The sequence below is a fragment of the Phyllostomus discolor genome, chromosome 7 (assembly GCF_004126475.2).
Source record: "Phyllostomus discolor isolate MPI-MPIP mPhyDis1 chromosome 7, mPhyDis1.pri.v3, whole genome shotgun sequence".
Taxonomy (NCBI): Eukaryota; Metazoa; Chordata; class Mammalia; order Chiroptera; family Phyllostomidae; genus Phyllostomus; species Phyllostomus discolor.
The window spans coordinates 116,701,389-116,724,720 of record NC_040909.2 but is presented as its reverse complement, the minus strand read 5'-3'; the positions used below and the strand labels follow the sequence as shown (position 1 = coordinate 116,724,720).

At 40.6% G+C, this 23,332-nt stretch overlaps 1 protein-coding gene across 6 annotated transcripts in view; it reads right to left on the bottom strand.

The window, feature by feature from the left end:
• Nucleotides 1-23,332, bottom strand: part of OXR1 (oxidation resistance 1) — a 376,616-nt gene that overhangs the window by 122,284 nt on the left and 231,000 nt on the right. The window contains exon 1 of one of the 6 annotated variants that reach the window (XM_036031348.1): nt 16,347-16,612. The exons of the other annotated variants lie outside the window; for them this stretch is intronic. Within the exon in view, the coding sequence (XP_035887241.1) occupies nt 16,347-16,359 (13 nt within the window). The 5' untranslated portion in view covers nt 16,360-16,612. Of the gene's footprint in view, nt 1-16,346; nt 16,613-23,332 lie in introns of those variants that run through there. 6 annotated transcript variants of the gene reach the window in all.

Sequence of the window (23,332 nt, the reverse complement as noted above, 5' to 3'; positions counted from 1 at the left end):
CCAGGCATATCTTGGCCTCCCACTAACATCAACCTCTGATGGTGGAAATAAACTGCTTTCTTTCTTAAAGTATCGTTAGGTATTAGTGGCTGTTATTTGTTCATAATCCCCCAAAGTCTAGAGTGTGGGGCAAAGGGGACATCATGAGATTGCCTCTGCTAATCAATGAGATTGCCCCATTAGATTCTCCCATTACGGGGTCCAGTGGGAGACCTCAGAATGTACGACCAGAGGCCTTGTGATTCCGCAGAGTTGTCTCACTCTCATGGCTCCTGGCAAGATAGGAAAGAGTAGTGCCTTCACACCTTCACACCTTGCTTACACAGAGAAGTGTTCACACCTGTGCCTTCCTAGGCCATGTGGGGTATGTTTAGAACAAGAATAGAGGCTGCAGGTAAAAAGTGTCTTGAGGAAAAGCTGAAACCAGTGGCAATCTTGGAGGATGAGTGAACTTCAAAGGGTCATACTGTCAGCATGATTGACAGTCAATTAGTCATTAGTGATCCATGATCCATAATTGACCCATAACTGATACTAATCCAAGTGTACATGTGGTAGGCAATGATATGGAAGGCTCAATGTAAGGGGTTACACTCACCTAAAACATGAGATAGCCTCCTGTTAATTTTCTGAGGGACGATGTCCTATAGCTGTGTGATTAAACTTTCAAAGACTATCTTCAAGGACAAAATTTATACCAAAATGTCATCCTGAATGTATTCCATCTGGATTATGTAAATATGAATATTAAGCACTTCAAAATTAGCAACCATCTGCTTATAAGTTTTGTTTTTAGAGATACTTTGATACTTTCCAAAAATATTAAAAAGCACTCGTGTTAATTAAAATATATATATATATAAAATATAGCTTAAAAACAGTTATCTTTTAAATTTTGCAGACTTTGGTTCACCTAACACAAAATTTTAAATGTAAGTTAAAATTAAAATAGAACCTGATAGACACATACAATTTTTTGTTGTTGTTTCATGGGGTACGTGTGTATCTCCAAGGATACAATTTCACACAGTAACAATTGCCTTATGACTAAATATCATGGACTTGAAGAAAAGCAGACTTCCCCAGACACCTAATTATTTTTAGAAGGTACTTTAAAATTAGGAGTTTAGAAAGCACACATGGAAAGGAAGACACAAAGCAAACACATCTGTGAACCACTAGCACCATCATTTATAATAATTTTTTCTTAGGTCCAAATTGTATTTATTCTTAAATCGAATGTATTTATGTATTTTTAGCGGCTGTAGCTGTTGCTTTGTTTAAAAGAAGCTTTGCTTTTAGTTTTTTTTCCTTCACTGCATTTCAAGTAGTTAAAATTCTACCTGAAGCACAGGGTAGTAGTTGGAAATGGCTCTTTTCTGGTATACCTCTCCGAACTGCACTTGTTCTGAAAATTCAATTAAGCAAAATTATCTGCGTGTTCTAGCTGAGATTTATCCTAAGCTTATATATGAGGATTTAAGTAACGTGCCAAATTAAGAATGCTGATCATTCTCTAAGAACTCAAAACAAAGCAAAAGACTAAGCAAGAATGATGGACAACAGAGCTCCATACCGGACAGCTCTGGTCCCACGCAATGTTCCTGGGCACCAAATACAGGGCAAGTCGTGTAAGGGCAGAGACTGTGTATAAAGAAGCGCTACTGAGAGGTGGTATGACTCAGTGGAAGAAGCACCTGGGCTGCTACATCTGCGTGACCCTGGCCTTGGAAGATCACCTGAATTTTCTTTTCTTTTTCCAAAGATTTTATTTATCTATTTTTCAGAGAGGGGAAGGGAGAAAGAAAGAGAGGAGAGAAACATCAATGTGTGGTTGCCTCTTATGCACTCCCCACCAGGGGCCTGGCCCACAACCCAGGCATGTGCCCTAGACTGGGAATTGAAGCAGCAACCCTTAGATTCTCAGGTTGACACTCAACCACCGAGCCACACCAGCCAGCTTTTCTAAGCCTTTTACACCTCACCTGTAAAATTGTCCTTCTGGGTACAAGCTATGGAAAACAGTATGGAACTTCCTCAGAAAAGTAAAAATGAATCTGCCTTTTGACCCAGCAATTCCACTGCTGGGATTATATCCTAAGAACCCTGAAACACCAATCCAAAAGAACCTATGCACCCCAATGTTCATAGCAGCACAATTTACAATAGCCAAGTTCTGGAAGCAACCTAGGTGCCCATCAGTAAATGAATGGATCAAAAAACTATGGTACATTTACACAATGGAATTCTATGCAGCAGGAAGGAAGAAGAAGCTCCTGCCCTTTGCAACAGCATGGATGGAACTGGAAAGCATTATGCTAAGCTAAATAAGCCAGGTGGTGAAAGAGAAATACCATATGATCTCACCTTTAACAGGAACCTAAACAACAAAACAAACAAACAATGAAAATATAACTTAAGACACTGAAATAGAGAACAGGCTAACAGTGACCAGAGGGGAGAGAATTTCAGGGGAGAATGGGAAGGGTTTACAGGAACAAGTATAAAAGGCACATGGACAAAAACTAGGGGGGGTGGAAATGGGAGGGAGGTGGGGAGGGATGGATGTGTGGGCTGGGATGGGAGTAAAGGACAGAAAACTGTACTTGAACAATGATTAAAATAAAAAAAATTGGCCTTCTGGGTTTGTGAGAACCAAATGAGACAGTGTGGGTCAGAGGGCTCTGTCTACTTGAAGGCCCTAAGGAAACCTTATGTTTAAACGATCAAAATTTCAAATTGAAATACTCATCAATCTATCATTATAGTACCTGGAAGAGCTGATCAAAGATAAGACATCCCCAAAGTTCTCTTTCTACCATGAGTGAAAATGAAAATAACTGGGCAATGTTGGTACATCCTGAGCCTAACATATACGGCAGGTAGCGTGGACTATGGTACCAAGGATCTCTACTGTCTCCCTTTGAAAAGGCTGTTGGCTGCTAGTTGCGCTGACCAAGAAATTCTCGACCATCCAGATGGACAAGACAACGGTGGACATTTTCCACTCATATGCAAGATCTATGCTGAGCGAAGAGAAGACGCGGCAGCAGGTGACTCGGAAAGTAGGAACCCAACTCCAGTGAGTGAACTGAGTTCATTTCTGTGCAGTGAAGAGAGGACCATCAGTACAGGACTGAGGAACTGCCGGGCATTGTTAAGTAGTTATCAAAACAGGAGAAGTTTTCGAGAGGACCAGAGAAAAGAGAGTTACCTTCTCTTCTGCAGTGGCGGAGCTGTGACAAGGACAGGAAGCACCTGGGAGGCGGAAACTGAAGTAACCAGAAGCAGTGATCTGGAAGGAGATACCTTATGAGGCATTAAGCCTGCGTAGGAGGCATGCATGAAGTGACTAAGCTATCATCTTGAAAAGTCAAACAAAATCAGAAAGAGGTGGGGAAAGACTGAGCTAGTCAGATTATGGATTCCCCCACATCTAAGCTACACGACTCCTCTGAAATGTTACAGAAGTTTAGATGAGGGCTGGATCATCGAATAGGACTCTGAAGGGGAAGTGTTGAGACAAATTACAATGTTGAAAAGAAAGCTGTGGAAGGCCCTGGACCTGGAGGATTTTGAATGTGAGGCTCTACAACGGCAGCTTCCTATGTAGTCTGAATAATTGGTTAATCAAATTTTTTATTCATAAGTTGCAAGACCCATTGGGGCCATAAACTGTGCTAAGTACTAGGAATACAGTAATGGAGAAGATAGTTGGGGCCACTCTGGATCTCACAGACAAGAAAACATGCAATCACAGGAGTAGCTAGTACTATGAGAGGGGTGAGCACACAGGTCTGGGGAAAAATGGGAGTGAGGGCACTGATTTCAGCTTTCGTGGAATCGGGGCAAACTCACGAGAGGAAGCAATGCCTGTGGTGACCAGAATAGTCTCTTTGGGTGGGCAGAGAGGCCACAGAGAAGACAGGCAAGAGAGAACTTAGGCAAATGGGGAAAAGGAAGTAGCTCAGTGTCACTGACGTGAAAGGGAAGTTGGCAAGGCACAGTGTGGAAAGGTAAGCAAAGGCCAAATCATGAAGGGCCTTGTGAGTCTTGATCAGAGGTTTGGTTTGGGGGTGGGGTCTCAGAGGGGGCAACGAGGAACCACTGAAGGTAAGTAACTTAAGCAAATCTCTAGGCTTCATTTCTCAATCTAGCCCCCTGAAATAAAAACAAAATCAAAACAAAACAGAAAAAACAAAATGGAAATAATTCCACCTGCCTCAGTGAATTATAATGGAATATGCTATGGCTTTATTCCTTTCTTTCACTGGAAGAATACGAAGTACCAAAAATAGATATTCTTTAAGAGGTTGAATTGTTTGTATTAAATTTGTCTTCCCCTCTTTGCTTTGAAGATCATGTATTCTATCAGTGCACATACCACACACCAGTTCTTCACCACTTAGGTTATAGTGTTTTGATAAATGGGGGAGTAGGGATAGAGTGGGAAAGTCAAATAAAAGCACTGACCTCACTTCTGAAGGTCACTGGTCAGAAGTCACGTGAGGCCCACCCTGACCTGCCTATTAACAAATACAACACACATACTGCCACCCTGGTCCTTCACCTGCTCTACTTCTACTTTTTCATTGCACTTATTTCCTTATAGCATACCAAGAAGTTTGTTACTTATATTTACTAGTTCTGGTACATAAGCTCTTTGAGGGCAGGGATTGTCACCTGTTTTGTTAACCGATGGATCCCTTGTACTTAATGGGTACCCGGCATTAGCAGGTACTCAATAAATACTTATTGAATTAATTGAATGAATGACTAGATAAAAAAAGGGCTTCAGTAGAAAATTTTGCTAACATTTATATTTTTATTTATATTTTTTCATTTTTCATTTTTATTGTATTTACTGGGGTGACACTGGTTAACAAAATTATACAGGTGTCAGGTGCACGATTCCACAACACATCATCTGTGCACTGGGCTGTGTGTGCACCAGCCCAAGCCTGGTCTTCGTCCATCACCATTTACCCCCCCCCCATACCCTCCTCCACTTCTCCCCATCCTCCTCACACACCCCTGACAATCCCCACTGTTGTTGGAGTCTATAACTTCTTTTTTTAAAATCATGTATGGTAAGTTGAAATTACAAAATTAAGAAGAAAGATTTAGAATCCATTTTCACAACCTAATGCTTTATGCAACACTTTCTTTTACAAGGGTTCCTATTAACTCGTCTCCTCCAACCTGGCTCTATTAACAGCCTATACCTAGACATGCCGCAAACCCTTTTCCCCAAAATACTGAAGTGCGTACTGAATTCTTGTTGCAGCAACTTGTAGAGAATTTGAATACCGCCCTGTGAGTTTCATTTGCCACCTTTACTGGATGTGCCTCATTCCTGCTATGTTTGCGGGCTTGTTCACAAGCAAGGGGAAAAAAAGGCCACTTCTACCATGACGGCATGCTGGTAAAAAGTGACCAGAAAAACAAAACAAATGCTGTCTTTCTTCCTCCTCCTCCCCAGGCCCCCAGCCCCATGAGGTATAGATCTGGTGTTCTTAAGGGGAAATGTGCCTCAATTTGGACAGAGCACATAATGATGTGACTGGTTGTTAATAAAGTAAAGAGTGAGTTCCTTTTTCGGAATCCAGGTCCCAGGGGTTTATTATAATTTTAAAGTTAAAGGTTGCAAATTGGTGGTCCATAGGCCACATCTGGCCCATACACAGAAGAGTCTGGTTTTGTCTATAAGTTTCACAAACTTTTTTGAATTAATCGCCAACACTTAAAGAACATGATTGTATGACAAACCAGAATGGTGACCTTGTTGAAAAATCTGGCAACAAAAGCCAGACATTTCTGCAGAGCAATAGCTTACTGGAGCCAAACAGGAGCTGCCTGTCTGAACGGGTAGGTGCTTCCTGGTTCCAGACTCTCCGGGCGGCCTCTTTCCCTCCCCTGCAGTGCTTGCCCCTGCAGGCACGAGGGACTGTGGGAGGACTGAGCACCTTTTGTTGGAAGAGAGACCAGTGCTGGTTCTCTTGCGCATGCCCACCCTGCTATTTGTGTTTCATGATCTGGCCTGGCCCTTGGCAGCAACATGAATCAGTCCATTTTTTACCAATACTGTTGCGCTCCATATTCCATGCCTGAAAGCACTCCTGGCTGGCATCCTCTTGTACTTTAGGTACAATGAAATGATTTTCATTCTCTTTTTTTTTTTTTTTTTTTAAATTGATTTTAGATAGAGAGGAAAGGGTGGGGGGGGCAGAGAGACAGAACATCAATTAGTTGTCTCCCACACGTACCCAACCAGGGATCAAGCCTGCAACCGAGGTATGTGCCCTGACAGGGAATCAAACCCCCCACCTTTCTGTTGAGGAGATGACACTCCAACCAACTGAGCCACACTGTCCAGGGCCAATTTTCATTCTTAATTATACTTGCCCTTAGAAGAGATTTTGAACTCATTCACCCTGAAGGAAGAAAGACAGGTGAGAACTTCAAGACATCTCCAAACAATAGATATAACGCAAAAATAGTCATCAAGTTCTTGACAGTGAAATAGCACACAGTCGGCAGCAGTTGGGGGTGCAGCGCGGAAGAGGTCTCCAGGGTTTCTGGAAGGACGTACCAGCATCATTCTCCGTTCTTGTGTGTGGCAAAGAGGACTGGCCCAGCTTCACTGGCTTCAGGACCACGTGTACAAACTGCCAGACGAACTGGGTGACGAGTTAATTTAATTTTGAACAGATGATGAGACTTTTTTCTTACATAGTAATATTAGTGCTGATATGCCTGTTAGATTCACTTTTTGAGGAAAAACTCAGAGCCTAAAAATTGCCACTTAGAGAAAAACTAAATCCTCAACAGTTTAAGAGACACTGTTCTACTTGTTCTGCTTGAGACTGAGATATGGTGGCCGTTCAGTGGGGTTTCAGAGGACCCCAACTCCATTCCTTCCTGCATACAGCTTTGATAAAGGACCGAAACATGCTCTAAACCTCAAGTTTGTGATCTTATTTTCCACAAACGGACATGGTTACATCAGAATCAATTAAACTGGGTTACCCAAGCACCTACGATGTATATGCTCCTGTGCTTGGTGCTAGGTGGCGTCGGGGATGCAAAGATGAGTGAAATCAGTTCTGGGCCCACTACCGCACATGGTACCTCTGTGCAGGTCAGACAGAAAAAGGAGCCCTCTGGGTGGATGCAGCCCTGTGTCATGGGGCTGGGCGTGGGGAGCAGAGCTCAGGACTTCAGGCCCAGGTCACAGGCTGGTTGGGTGCTTTGGTGAAGGGGCAACACGCGCCCTCACCCACGGTGACCCTGCAAGTCCTAGTCTTTGATCTCAAGATTAGAATCTAACGATGCGGCAGGTATTTCATGAATATCCCAGGATGGATGTTAACACAGGAAAACTGAACTTGAAACACTACAGAGTTCAAAGAATGGAATTATTATTATACAGTAGAGGGATCAGAAAAAGCTTCACAAATGTAATCTTCACAGAGAGGCTGCAATGAAGGTACCTTGGAGGAGAAAGGCTGGAGGTATGTTCACATGAGGGTACGTGGGAGGCATGATGGCTGGAGGGCCAGGAGCCATTGTTTCAGACCTCGGTTCTGCCTCTTGGGAGCATTCTGGCCTCGTCTCAGTATGTCCACCTGTATGTAACGTGCAGTAGCTGGCTCGGTGTTGCCATGAGAGTCCAGTGGTGCAAATCACAGGAGGCAGATCAGTGTCTTGAACTTCCTGTTCTCACAGTGGCCCAAAAATATGGTCATCACCATTACTACTCAGTACACGGATCATAACCTGAAATTATTTTAGTGACTGGTATTTTCTTATGTATTGGCTGTTTACTCACACAAGAATATGAGTTTTATCAGTGTGGGGATCTTGGTTTTCACTTCTCCTTCCTGAGTGCTTCCAACAGTACTAGACCCATAATTTGTTAACTCTTGATTTAACGAGGGACAGAAACTATGGAAAAGCAGGAAGGAGTGACTTTTCAGTAGTCTAACCTTGAATCTTCCACCAGTTTTTGCCACCTTGGTCACTTTCCTCATTAGTGTGATCCTATAATACAGGGTACAGTTTTGTTAATTTTACAAGGCAACTAGTGAAAAAGTAAAATTACATACTAGCCAGCAGGGGGCAGCAGTGTGTCAAAAATGCATCTGTAGCTCTAATGCCCAGGTGTCCTCTCATTTCCCTTGAACTAAGTAACTTGTATTTAAATTTTTCATCAACTTATTATATCCTGCGAGATAAGGGGAAAAACATATCCTCAGAGAAATACAATTCAAACTGTCCTTTATTTCTTTAAAGATGGTTTTCAATTCAAGGATCAAGGAAAATTCATTTGTGCCTTCTGATTTTACTTCCAAGTGTGAAGCAGTTAGTCACTGGACTCACAAGCTATTAAAACACTGAGTAGAAAGATTACATAATCTGCCCAAAGTCATGCAGGTGAGATGTACAAGCCTTGATAGGAAGCTTTTAACTCTTGTGTCATGTATTATAAGAAGTTGCTTGGTTTAAAAGTAAACAAGGGATTATATGAATTTCGTGCAGATAATTTAAAACCAAGAAGCAAAGAGCATTTTCTCCCTTGCTTGAAAAATTAAATAAAAGGTTCAGTACTCAGTGAACCCAGCAGTGAGCAAACCCATTAAAAGTAACTGAAGACAGTTTGGGAGTCCTTCTGAGACATTACATTTCTGCACCATCCGCCTGCCTCCTTCTTTTGCTTGTACTTAGAACATGGTTCAGCCCGACTTCACCTTCACAGGCCCGGCATTCTGAGCAAGTTTGTATCTAAATCTGTACCTTCCCCTTCTCTGTTCTCATTCTAGTACCTTTTGTTTTTTCCTTTTCCCCAGTTCAAAAGTAATGGTTTCAATACTAACGTTTCCTTTTAGATCCATGCCAATAAAAAAGGACAAACGGGAAAACCAGAGGGATTTCAAGGCGAGAGGGAGAAGAAGAGCCAGGCGGTAGAGTCAACCTAGACACAGCAGTGGCTGCTATTTGGACTTTTATAAGAAATTTAGCCTACCATTTGAGAACATTCTTTATTCCCAGTCCATCTTAAAAGAACGACCATAACTAAAGCTCCTTTGTAGTTTTGAATATAACTATACAGTCATGATAAGCAACCTTCCTGGAGATATTGATGACCATGACCTTCAAGTGGCTTTTGTACTGTATTTTCCTAATTATGCACTTTCCCACTTTCCCACAAGATGATTTCACATCATTTCTTTGCTCCTAACAAGCTCTTCCTTCATCCATATTCTTAGCTGATGAAGCATCCAGGGGAGGACTTTCACAGACTCTCAGCACCACACCGACCCACCGGCGGCATCCGCACCCACCCACTCAGCCTTCTCATCTGCTTCTGTTTTAAGCTCATTTATCTCCCCTCCTCTCTCACCTATTGAAAGACAGTTCCTGTGACACTCTCCAATCTCCTGTACTTTGTCAAATTTTCCCCTCTCTAATGCATTGCTCTCATCCACATAAAAATAGGTTATTATTTCTCCCATCTTAAAAAAGCCCTCTCGTCTCAATTTACTCCACATAAATTGCTCTTCTTCTGCTGTTCTCCTCTGTTCCTACAGAGAAAATTGAAATTTTCTACATTTGCTATTTCTAGTGCTTCCCCCCCACCTTTCTCTTAAATCCACTCCAATATGGCCTGTGGGCAGACCATGGCACTGCCCTCGTTGAAGTCACCCAGGAGCACACCAGGATAAAACTGATGGTCATCTCAGTTCCCACTCAACACATCAATCTCTGCCTCCTTCTCCATACAGTCTTCACTGGCTTCCAGCCCATCACAGCCTCCTGGCTTTCCTCCTCTTCCACGGCTGTTCCTTCTGTCTCATTTGCCAGATCTTCTTCCCAACTCTGGGAACTCCGGTCCTCAGTTTCTGGTCATCTGTCAATGCTACTCTATTGGTGAGCTCATCTATAGTTTTTGTTATTATTTATATGTTAAAAACTCCCAAGGTAATATTTCCAGAACAATTTTTACCCCAAACTCCAGATCTGTATAGGCAACTTGTTTATTCTCTATCCCCACTTGGAGGCCTAGTTAACAACTCAAGTTTAACTCCGGAAGTCTCTGCAAACCCCCTCCACCCTCATCTTTCCCACTCTACAGGAGAGAAAATCCATTCACTGGCCCTGGCCAAGAGCCGTGGAGAAATACTTGACAGCTTATTTTATGTTTTTTCTTTCTTTTTACATTTAAAATGTAACCACAATGTGATGACTTCTCACTCCCTCTATCACTACCACCTTGACTGGAACTACCATTTATTCTTGGCTTGAAAAAGCAATGAGAATGAATCTTTCAAAACCTAAGTCAGATCTTGAAACTTCTTTGCTAAAGATCATGAACCATGCCTCATTTCACTCCGAGCAAGAAGCACAGCCCTGCACTCCAGATGAAACAGCTTCTAAGATGCCATGGGCTCTGACTCCCATAATCTCTCCAAACTTGACCCCCACATCCCCGTCCCGGTTCATTTCTTTCCAATCACACGCACTTGGATGTTCCTGCAACACCAAGCAAGCTCCTGCCTCAGGACCTTTCTTTCCTTCTCCCTGGAATTGGATTTCCCCAGGTACCTGCACTGCTAACCCCTCACCCACTGACGTGTGCTCTCTCTGCCACTCTCTCTGCCACGTCACCACTGTGGTTGGCCGTGACTGCCGGGAAAGAGAAACCCCAGCACACCCCTTCTCTGGCACTCCAGACCTCCTTTATTTGGCTGGGCATTTTCTTTACTCATTACCGCTTATCACTTAATTTCCTACACAATTTACTTATTTACAATGTTATTTATTTACTTATTTATTTATTCATTTAGTCTTCTCTGCTGATACATAAGCGCCAGGAGGAACTGAATTACTATAGTAAGTAGAATGGTGGGTAATGAGATAAGGTTAATTAAAAATAATAGTAAATTTAATTAGGTGGAAAAGATAACTTGTAATCTGGATAATAGGTATCTAACTTAGTCAATTTGTTTGGACAACAGTTGCCTGAGGTGAGAGGAAATGACAAGAAGAAGGAAACGTGATTTACTAGGTTGTAAAACAGTGGCTTAGAAATCTCCTTAGAAGAAGGGACTTGGCCTGTTAACCTGCATTTGGATAGAGTTTTCCTAGAAGTGTCACTGAGAAGCCCAAGAATCACCATCCATGACCCAAATAAATGACCAGGGTGGCTGTAGCAGACTGGAGACAATGGTAACAGTTTCATTGGTTGAATGAGTAACATTAAACATAAGAAAAATATACTAAAAAAAGTGCAGAGATGATGAAGAAATGAGTTGCTCAAATTGGGATTATAGAAGATGTGAAATTTCTAATCAACTTGACGACTTGGTTATTTTTATCTTTTTACAAGTTTAGTTTTAATTTTTAATCAAAGGCCTGCATTCAATAAAGAAGCCACTAGTTAGTTCTCCCAGCTTTCTTACCAAGTAAAGCGGTTCCTCCCATCTCTTCCTTCTTCCACTCCCAGAGCCAACCTTGAACTCTTCATTTGGACCCGCTCCAGCCTGGACTGTTGTTTTGTAGGACAGCTGTCTCAGTGGGCTCGCCCACACTCGATCCCTGTCACATCTCCCTCATGGAGATCTCCTGCTTCATCAGTTCTGTAATATTTTCCTTCTCGCTTTATTTTCTGATCTTCTCAGGCAAGAAATGGGGGAGGGAGAGCAATTTTTAAGATGTGCATGTATGAGAATGGCTTTATTCTACTCGTACATATTCATAATTTTAGTGAAATTTTGGTAGGAAATAATTTATCATTAAAATTTTGAAGGCGAACTCCGTTGTCCTACTAGGGCTGCTGTTGACACATCCCATACCACTCTGATTCTCGACCCATTGAATAGGTATGTCCTCCTGAAGAACTGACAATCTCTTCTTTGTCATCAGTTTTCTTAAGTTTCATGATAATGTGTCTAGGTGTGGGTCTATTTTTATTCATTGTTCTTGCCACTGGGGTTTTTCCATTTGAAAATTCATGCCCTTCAGTCCTGGGAAATCTTCTTGAGTTAAGTCTCTAAATTTTCTTTACCCTGTTTTTTCTCTCACATCTCTATCTGGAATTCCTGTTTAAATGATGGACATCCATGACTGGCCCTCTAATTTCCCCACTTATTTTTCTCCTATTTTCATTCTTTATCTTATTGTTATCCTTTTGGGAAAATTTCCTTCAAAGCTTTTATTGAGTCTTTCACTTAGCAATCATATCTTTATTCTCTTACAGCTTTCTTTGGTTTGTTTTTGGAATATTCCTTTTGTATCTCTCTGTTGTGGTTTCAGAGATATGTAATATTTTATCCTGTTGAGAATATTAATAGTGCCATTAGAAAGTTTTCTTTTTCTGTATATTTCCCTGTATATTTTCTGTTCCTTTCAAATTTTTTTCTTAAAAAATTTTTTTGTTGTTGAATTTATTAAGGTTAAGCAAAAAATAAAAACAAACCTCATAGACATAGGGGGCAATACGGTGACTATCAGAGGTGAAGGGAGGTGGGGGGAAGTAGAGGGGGGTAAATGGGGGATAAATGGTGATGGAAGGGGACTAGATTTGGGACAGTGAACATACAATCTAATTTTTTCTGTTTGTTTGGTTTGGTCAATATTCTCATAGTAGAACCTTTTTAAACTTAAGAATACTTAAAAAGGTAAGAGTGCTGAAACTAAGGAGGCACCACGGTGGCTCTCCTATTAAAGAGTAGAGCACTGAAAAAGCTGACTGGCAGTGGAGTTTGTCAACCATTGTTTTCCCTGGAAGATCCTGGGGGAGCTGACTCCTACAAGAATTTTTAATGTCAGTAACTTTAGGTCTTTTCTTGTAGGTCAGTCTACTTGGCAGACACACGTTTTAGTCCAACCTTTATTCCTGCTTTGGGAAATGCTCCTGTCACCAGCTGCCTTCTGGGAGTTCCGCACTGCACACTGGGGCTTGTCAGCTCGTCCCGCTGGGGTCCTTCGCTTCCTGGGTCTCCCGAGCCTTCTGCTGTCCAGTTTCCAAATACTATTGCTGTTATATTGTCTTCTATTTTTTCTCCTTTTGTCCTTTTTTGTCTCTTTTTTAAACAAAATCACTTTACTGCCATTTTAGTTGAGTAACAAAAAGGAACAGATCTGAATGGCTGTATTTAATCTGTGACCTTTAACCGAAAGTCTTGCCTCAAGTTTTGTATTTAAGATGGATTAAATGCTTAGGACATTTTAATTTACTATATATATAGATATGACTTATTAGATTTATAGGTGTTAAGTGCTTAGAAAGTACTGGGTTTTTACACTTTAAGTTTGTTCTATTATACATTTATGGTGTTTTTGTTAAAAATCACATACAAGTCACAATTTGTTAAAAATCACTTTTAAGTGTAGCTTGAAATGTTTAAAGAGGTTTATTTAACTCGGTTAGTAAATTTCAGGGGAACCTAATCTGTTAAATTTATGAGTTAATGAAATCAAGTAACTATTTTTATACAAAATATCTAGACTTACAAATTGTGCTTAAATCTTATGAAAAATCATGCTTTCTAATTAATATTCAGCTTATAAAACCTACATATTTAGATACAAATAACTTTAAATAGTGCTTATCCCAAAACACAACTTCTCCACCCAACTAAAAACCTAGTCGATGAACCTGGAGGACATTATGTTTAAGTTAAAGAAGTCTGATACAGAAGAATACATACTGCATGATCCCACTTACATGAGGAATCTAAAAGAGTCCAACTGATAGTAGCAGAGAATAGAACGGTGGTTACCAGGGGGTTGGAGGAGGGGGAGGGGAAAGAATTAGAATACAAAGTCTCAGTTATGCAAGACGACTAAGTCCTAGACAACTACTGTTCAACATAGTGCCTATTGTTAACCACAGTGTATTGTATACTAATTTTTTTCTGAGAATGTGGGTATTATGTTAAGTGTTCTTATCATAAAAAATAAGCAAAAAATAAGGGTGGGAGAAAACTTTTGGGAGTGGTGGATGTTAATGGCATAGATTATGTGATGTTTTCACAGGTACATACTTATCTCCAAACTCATGAAGCTGTGTGCATTAGAGATACATACAGCTTTTCTATGTCAATCATACGTCACGACAGTGTTTTCTAAAATCTAACTGATAGGAGTAAATGAAAATATAGCATTACTACATCATGTCATAGAAGTGTAGAAGCTATGGAAACGGAACTTTGTTTCACTTTTGCCTGAGGACCTCAAGGCTGAAAACTAAGGAGTAGGTACTATTTATTTCCCCATCTTACAAGTGAGGCTAAGAGACTGCCACATTGGCTGGCACCTGCCCATCATATACACAGAAGGTATAAAACAGCTGATACGAGAGACGCCAAGAGAGAATTTGTTTGGAGAATGTGGTCCTATATTGTGCTTCTACCTGCATCCCCATGTGGTTTGGGGAGAAGGCTAGAGAAAGCTTCCTCCTCATTTCAAGCCAAGTGAGTGCCTTCAAGGGGACTAGTTAGAGGGCCTGGCCACAGCTGGCCGGCCCAAGGAAGAGGAGGGAGAGGCTGTGTGTGCAAGGGGTTCACTTCCACCAGTGGAACAGCCAAGCAGGCTATTTTCTGGAAACCGGGTGCCATGGTAGCTAACTCCTTGGAATTGTTTGAAAGGGGGTCTCATGCAGGTGGCACACCTGCTAATGCAAGGAAAGCCCAGAAGACAGCTGAGGGACAGGTGGTTTAGAATAACTGTATGTAATCAGACATCCTCTGGCATAGTTCTATAGAACTCCACAGAGGAAATTCTTCTGGCATCGGGAATGAATACTGCAACAAGGTAAGTCACACAGCCTGTTGACTCTGTTATCTGTGGTTCACCAGGAAATGGGGCTTCCTTGTAATTCACTGGCAAAAGACTTTGCTGGACTAGAAGGGAACAGAATACTGTCACAGCTATGGCTGGGCATTCCTTGTCATTGCCATCTACTACCAAAAAAGTCCCTCGGAAGGTCAAAGGTCTCTATTTTTCTCGCTTCTATCCCAGTTTTCTCGAAGAAATCTGTTTGTTTCACAGTCACTCTGTGACTAAGTCCACAGTCTTCTTCAAAGCCTCACTGTGCTGCAGTGATTCCTTCATGAAACCAGCCTGCTGGGCACGGGCTAAGCGCCAGCAGTTACAGTCTGAAAACAGGTAAGAACATCACTGTTGTGGCCTCACGTGTTTTCTCTATAAATGGGGCGCTTTCCCCGTAATTTTGTTAAAAATAAGCTTTCCTTAGAAACTTAATAAGAAATTTGACTCTTTAAGATTAGCAAAGGCTAGAAGCTAAAAATTATAAACATGTTTTAAATTTTTATTTAAAAATAAACATGGTCTCCATTGACAAATACTTACCCCTGAGAAGATCTTACAGGAAGTTCTACAGTGGTAGGGACATTGCTGTTTTGATAGATACGTCCACAGTTGTTTTTATGCTAAGTAACTGTAACAGTGGTTAAACACGGGGAAGAAATTTCATTGTCCCCAGGTTTGCTATTCTTAGCTGTCACACAGAACAAGCACCTTGTGTTCAGCTTATTATTAACTTTTACTCTTACACTTCCACATAATCTTGCCTTACTTAACAGGTCTCTACTAATATTATTTTCCCAAGTGGGCACCCTGAGTTTTGACCAATATTTATTTTTTAAACATTTTTCATTGAGTGTATTGGGGTGATGTTGGATGACAAAATGATACAGGTTTCAGGTGTGCAATTCTATAGTACAGCATCTGTGTATTGTATTGTGTTCACTGCCCTTTTGTATACATTTTCTGTGTTGATGTCTTTTTGTCAGTTCTTTCTGTAAATTATCTGATAGCATCAGAAAATTTACCAGTCACTACCTGGAAAATGTTAAATTTTATGATTTTTATTACTACTAGCAATTCTTTTGAGAATCTACATGCTACATATAGTCTTATAGCAAATAAATGTGACATTAAGTGTGTTATAATTTCATTTTATTCATCTGTTCTCATGTTCAGAGTGAAAAATGCTCCCAGAAGTTTCTACGAATGAGATGAGTAATGAAAACAAGAAAAATCAAACAATACAGAAATAACATAACTTTAACAGAAATAAGATAACTATCTTAGAGGTTTTTTTCACCTTGTACCTCAGAATCAAAATGTCATAGACTGCTAAGGTAACTAGTCCTCTTAAAATCAAAGGCCAGCAATTTCTGGTACTTACTTTGCATGAGATTTTACCATTTGGTTAATTTCCACGTTTTAATAGCAGGAGTCTGCTATCCCAACTAATGATTGGCATTTTAAGTAAATGAGAAATAAAAAAATAGAAAGGCGTGATTGCAGAAACTTACTTCTCAGCTTCATGGATACTGAACATAGTTCCTTGTGACTGAGCCTTCAGCAGCAGTGCGCTGAGGAGTTCTCTTTCAAACGTCCTCGATATTTCAGCGAGTTTGTTTCCACCCTGAATTCGAAATCCCTAAGGACTGTCTGTCTTTGAATAGCGCTGTTTTTTCTCCATCTTTAGCAGACCGCTGCAGTGAGAAGTCCACACCTTCCCACTTGTCTCCCTCTCGCTAATTTTAAGAAGCTTTTAGAGCTGGATAAGACGGTGGTAGTTGAAAGAATAAAGAAACAAATATGTGTTCTAGGTTCAAAACAGCAAGTTATTCATTTACTCATGGAATGTTCTGGGAAATATTTAGCTCCTGAAATTAAACACACTGAGAGGGCGGGAGAACATTTAAATATGTTGGCCCTATATTGGTCTTCCAAAGTTTTAGCTTCAGTAATATTACATTTTCTAAAATCAAATGTATATTGCCTCGCCTCCAAAAAATTTAAAAATGGATACGGGATATGACAAGTATTAGTGAGGATGTGGAGAAATGAGAACCCCGGTGCACTGTGGGAAGGACTGCAAAATGTTGCAAATGCTACGGAACACAACATGGAGCTTCTACGAAAAATTAAAAATAAAGCTACCAGAGGGTCGAGCACTGCTACTTCTGGATATATAGCCAAAAGAACTGAAAGCAGGGTCTCCAAGAGGTATTTGCTTGCCCGTCTTCATAACAGCTCTATTCACAATAGCCAAGCAAGCACCTTACGTGTCCATTGGTAGCTGAATGAATAAATGAAATGTGGTACATACATACAATGGAATATTATTGAATTTCAAAAAAGAAGGAAATCCTGGCACATCCTATTCTATGGGTGAACCTTGAGAACTTTGTGCTAAGTGAAATGAACCAGTCACAAAAAGACAAACGTTGTATGATTCTAGTTATACTAGGTATCCAAGGTAGTTGAGTTCATAGAAGCAGAAAATAGAATGGTGCTCACGAAGGACTCGGGGGTAGGGGGAAAGGAAGAAAGTATGTTTTAGGGGTGTACGGTTTCAGATGCGCAAGGTAGAAAACTTCTGAACATCTGTTGCACAGCAGTGTAAAATATTCTTAACATTGAGTGTGAACTGCACACTCAAAATGGTTGAGATCTCTGCCTACTATTCTGTGCTTTTAAAGTCACAAGTACCAGTTAGTTCTACCCAGGAGGCACAAGCTAGTCTTCAGTAGAAGTTTTCCAGTCTGAATCATGACGACTTACCCAGCTGGTTGGAATCGTGTGGTTAGTCGGAAGGCACGCGCTTCTCTGTAAGCTTAGGGTAACCACGTCTGAGTTGCAGCCACAGGACTTGTGAAACTTTTTGGAGTTCTAACCAATCATTACTATTCCAAACTTCACTGAATTGGAGAGATAGACAGCTCAGGAAGGCTAAATTATATAAACTCAAGAACATGTGGCAACGTGATTAAGAATATGGGCTCAGAACTCAGCTTCTCTGAATCAGAATCCTTACTACCCTACTTAGAGACTGAGATTTTGGACAAGTTACTTACCCTCTCTAAGTTGTAAGCTTTCTTTCTCTCATCTGTGTCGTGTAAAATTGTAAGGCCTTTGTAGGGTTCTGGTGAGCACTACATCAGATGGTGCATAGAAATGCTTACTATATTGCCGGGCACACGATAAACACTTAAATTTTGGGTCATGTTATAACTCATTTTTTCTTTTTGAAGAGATATTTGAAGCTAGAGATTTACTCTTCAATATTTTGAATGGGAAAATAAGTCAAACTATTTTAGTGAGTCTCTAAAATTCCCCTTTATAATTACTTTGATTTTGCAGATTACTTAGTTCCTTCAAATACTAAGGTTTTAATTATTCACATATTAATGGTATTCATTTTTCCCATTGTTAGCTTCAAACTCTATGCCACCTTGTGAAGCAGTGAGAGAGTTCTGGTATCACCCCGAGGCAACAGAAAGAACACTAAATTTGGAGTGAATGATATGAGAGGTAGTAGGTACGCTGTTGACTGCCAGCTATGTTACAGTGGATACATATATAAGCTTTCTATCTTGGGGTTAGTCTTCTCATATAGAAAATTAGATTAATTTCTATTAAAATCTTGAAAGTAAGTTAAATGGGATTAATAGTAATCACACTTACAAAAAACTCTGTAAGCCCTAACATTATACAAATGTAACTAATAAGGTCTTTAGAGTTATTGCATAATTAAGATGCCTGATTATCTCTCTATATACATATATATGATATTATTAGTAAGTCTTCATTGTAGAATCATTATCTGGAGCAAAAAAAGTGTTAGCTAATTACATGTAGGTTTGCCTCCATGGGTGAAAATATTATCTTTGTCTTATACATGGGCCCAAATTGCAAATTCAGCTAGACTCTTAAAGGTTTAAACCAGCAACTTGGCTTTGGAATAGGCTGTTCTTAAGATTTCCATTGTGGTTACTGCTTCTTCCAGATTCCTACAATCTTTGAGCCTTTCAAACAGACTGAAATAAGGTCCTAAATGATTTTATTCATAGTGATTTTTCTCCCTTTTTCATTTAGAAATAGATGCCACATAAAGATGGAGGATTCCCTGGCTGGTGTAGCTCAGTAGATTGAGCACAGGCTGCGAACCAAAGTGCCATAGGTTCGATTCCCAGTCAGGGTACATGCCTGGGTTGCAGGCCATGACCCTCAGCAACCGCACATTGATGTTTCTCTCTCTCTCTCTTAATCTCCCTCCCTTCCCTCTCTAAAAATAAATAAATAAAATATTAGAAAAAAAGATGGAGGATTCAACAGCTGTGTAAGGGAAGCCATGCTCACCTAAACACCCTCCCATAGTAATCGTCAGTCAGGAAAGTAGTCATGTAGACACGATCTTCAGGTTCAAATGACTAACGACGTCATCAAGTGTAACTGAGGGGTGATAAAGACAATGTCTAACATTTGAGTGCTTTTCCCCATGAATGACCTTCCAAGTGACTTATTTACATGCTTTAGTTAAGTCAATCTTTACAATAATGTTGAGGCAGATATGTCATACCAATGGTATAGTTAAGAAAATTGAGGTGTGGAGAGGTAAAGAAACTTGCCTCAGGTCACATAACTGGTAAGTGACTGACCGAAGGCTGGAGCCCTTCCATCTGGCTCCAGAGCCAGCAGCCACACCCGGCTTCACAGCACTCTTCCCTGAGCATTCAAACGCAGTCAGATGTACAAAAATGGTAACATGTTGAATAAATTCTGGTACAGGTCATGTTAATGCAAACATTAAAATGATATTTAGAACCACATTTCACAGATGTGAGAAAAATGTATATTATCAGATTAAAAATGGAAAACAATTCAACTATGTAAAAGTCGCATGAAGAAAAGCCACAAAATAAATGCACTAAGCTCTTAAGAATGTTATTCTGGCTAATGGAATTACGGCCGATTGTTACCTTCTTTATATTTTTCTGTGTCTTCTGAACTTTCAAAAACATGCATTTTTGAAAATCAGAAACAAACAGTAATATATTATAATAATTTTAAATGCTATATTCCATAACCGATGGTAACTGCCGTAGCAATATTATTTTCATGTACAAGAGTCTTACATCTGTCCGTGATAGTTCATAGTTGGACAACCTGGCACAGTACTTGGGAGAACAGGACAGATGCACCTTCACTTAGGTGGATAGGAAGTTAAGCAGCCTCCTTTCTTCAAGAGCTCTGTGCCCGAGTCTGCTGCTTTTCTCCCTAATATCTCCACTCATCTATAGCGACAGAGGGTTTAACTGGGTACTATGCTATACGGCAAAAGATTTTACTTCCCAGCCTTCCTTGGTTTTAAGTGTGGTCATGTGGTCACTAGTTTCCAGCCAATGAGAAATGAACAGAAGTGAAGTGAAAAGTCCTGGGCCCATCTTTCCGGTACCCTCTACCCTGGCTGAGATGCAGACGCTGGAGTGGACACTAGAGATGCCTTTTTAGACCAAGAAATGGGAGTTGAATGTTAAGGATGCCAACAGAACTAGCAGTCTCTACCCTTGACACTCGAAAACCCGCCCAGGACTACATGCCCTTGGACTGTTGTATGGGACAAAAATAAAAATCTTTGACCTTTATTATAGCAGCCAAATTAGTGTCCTAACTACTGCCACTTTGATCTAGTAGAAGCAGCTGGATTCGACTGATTACTTTTAGAAGATTAGCTCACCATTATTTACACCAAAACTGAAGCCACTATATTTAGCAGACATTTCCCAACATTTACATAGGCAACTTTAAATAACCCATTCTACAGTCCAATTAATACAGCTGTTTGAGAGTGCAGAGTGCCATGCCACTTGAAATCAGATGTCCCAGAAGCCATCTAAAGTTCTTTTAGAAATAAATTCCTTTTGTTTTTCAAATTAAAAATCACTCACTGCAAGTCAGATGTGTCAGGCTCAGCTGCTGGAGCAGATTCGAAGCCTTTGCTGGGAGAATGCTGGGAGTGCTTTCGGGCCACATGACTTTCCACGTCAGGGCTGAAACGAGGGTCAGGTTCTCAACTGCTCGCAACAGAACATCAGGCACTCAGATCCCACCCCTTGGGCAGAAAGAAACCTTGCCTGGCTTCTACTGGTACAGTGCCGTCCTGTAGTCCCTTCTCACAAAATTAAATCATGAATTGATGGTAACGGAATACTGCTCAAGCATTTAAAATGGCCTTATTTGAAAAACTAATGGATATATTAGTAATCTATTTTAGACTGTCCAAATCATGTCTCCTATTCAATTAGAACATCAGAAAACAAAAAATGTGTGTAAAAATTTAGTATTTGACTGATGTTTGATATAATCTAGCAGAATTATTACCAAAAACATTGTCAATGTTAAAGTTTCCTTCTGTTTTTAGACAATAAACTTTTCCTTGAATTTAATTTCTGGGACTATCCATGTGTAGGTATACACGCGTGTGTGTGCGCGCGCACACACACAACCCCGTGTTTCCCTTTAGTTGTAGCTGCTCTGGCGGATATCTGTCCTTTTAGCCTACCAGCATATATTTCTCTTGCTCTTGGTAACAGCACTCCGATTCTTGTGCTGGTTTCACCCCTCGCCAGCGCAGCCCATGGGCCTCAAGGGTAATAAGCTTCCCCTCCAAATTAAAAGGAGAGTCCATGGATCAGGCCTAGGTTAATGGGCATAATAACTCCATATCCTGCCACATTTGTTGAGAAAGGGGTCGCTAAATGCTCTAAGTTAATTTATCTAGAAAAAGCTCAGGATTCTTGTAGAGAGTGAAAAAACCTGTGCTCTGCTGAATGCGAACGAGATAGCATGCAGGAAATTCGGGTTCTGAAACATTCTCAGTAGCTACGTTACATCAGACATCTTCACGACAAAGAAACCTGCATGTGAACAAGGACTACGAGGTAGCAAGGCTGCACAGAGTGAAGTTAGCACTGAAGAGGCAGAGTCAAGAAACCGAGAGAACATGAAAACGGGTCCTTCCCACACCCTTTACGTAGATAGACCGGGCCTGATCTCAAGTCTGCTTATCTCTGTATTTCAGTCACATGCACCTACGGACCTACTTTATTGTTTAAATTGATTTGGGACAGTTTTGCTGTTGTTTGTAACCAAAAGCATCCTGACAGACACAAGCAATTAAGACAAATTCAAGCCTTAACTCCCACACTAATTTCATTGCATTTGCTGATCATGCCAATGCCCCCTTACCGCAGTGGCCCTTCATTTCTTCAGCTAAATCACACGACTTTACAGTATGTTGACTTCCATAAACCTCTGCAGACCCTTCTCGCATTGCACAGGAAAGGGGTGGGAAAGAAACCTATGTGAATTCTCTGCCTACCTTGAATCAGGTATTTAATGTACACGATCTTTTTTAAATTCAAAACTGAGAAGACAGGGTCACCATTAATAGCTACAGAAAATGAGGTTCAGGGAAGATAAGATTCCCAAGGTCACACAGCCGTTAATTCAGCTGTTGGAACTCAGACCTCTAAAACTCAGCCTCTTGCCATTGAGCCAGCTTGCTCTGGATGAGTAAAAAATTCCAAACAAATAAAAATCAACGGAGATTATCATTTAATATGTGGCTTGTTGAAACATTAGACACTTTCTGCCTCTACAAATGTGTCTAACATTTTAAGAATTACAGTTTCGCTTTGGAAAAATTGAGAAATTTTCAGGCCATTTGGAGATAACTTCAATGTCTCTGAAATAAGGCAGGTATCACTGACTCTTAAAATGAGAAAAACGTGGACCTGGCTGGTGCAGCTCAGTAGATTAACTCAAACAGTAACTGAAAGGTTGCCAGTTCGTGTCCCTGTTAGGGCACATGCCTTGGTTGTGGGCCAGGTCCCCAGTTGGGGGTGTGCAAGAGGCAACCAACTGATGTTTCTCTCACACATCTATGTCTCTCTCCTACTCTTTCTCTCTCTCTCTGAGAACATAAATAAATAAAATCTTTTAAAAAGTGACAAAAGTATGAATATACTAATTTGAACTGGTCTGACACTAGTAACAATTTTCCTCCCATATTCCCCTCAGTCGGAACTATGTGTTTCAAATGACTCTCTGCCAGAGAGCTATTTTCAGATTTCATTTCACTAAGCTAGCTCTCTAAGCGAGCCAGAGGCCCACAGTTCAAATTTGTACCTATTGTTACAGTGTGATTCTTGGCCATTCTTCGGCTTTCCTAATGTGGTGTCTCCTTTGATGTGCAGGGTTGGGGGGACAACTTTCTTTTCCACAATAACCTCCTTCTCCTGCAGGTGGAGGTGAGCCTCTTTGTCAACTTGTATATCATTTCGTTCTAGCCAGCACTGAAGTTCAAGTTTCCCATATGTTCTTGGAACAACCTGTTTAACTTCCTTTTTTCCCTTCTCTCTCTAAATCTTCACATTGTTACCCAGCTCTTTTCCTAACTGCTCGTGTTAGCCACTGTCCCTCTTTGGGCTACTTCTTAAATGGCAAA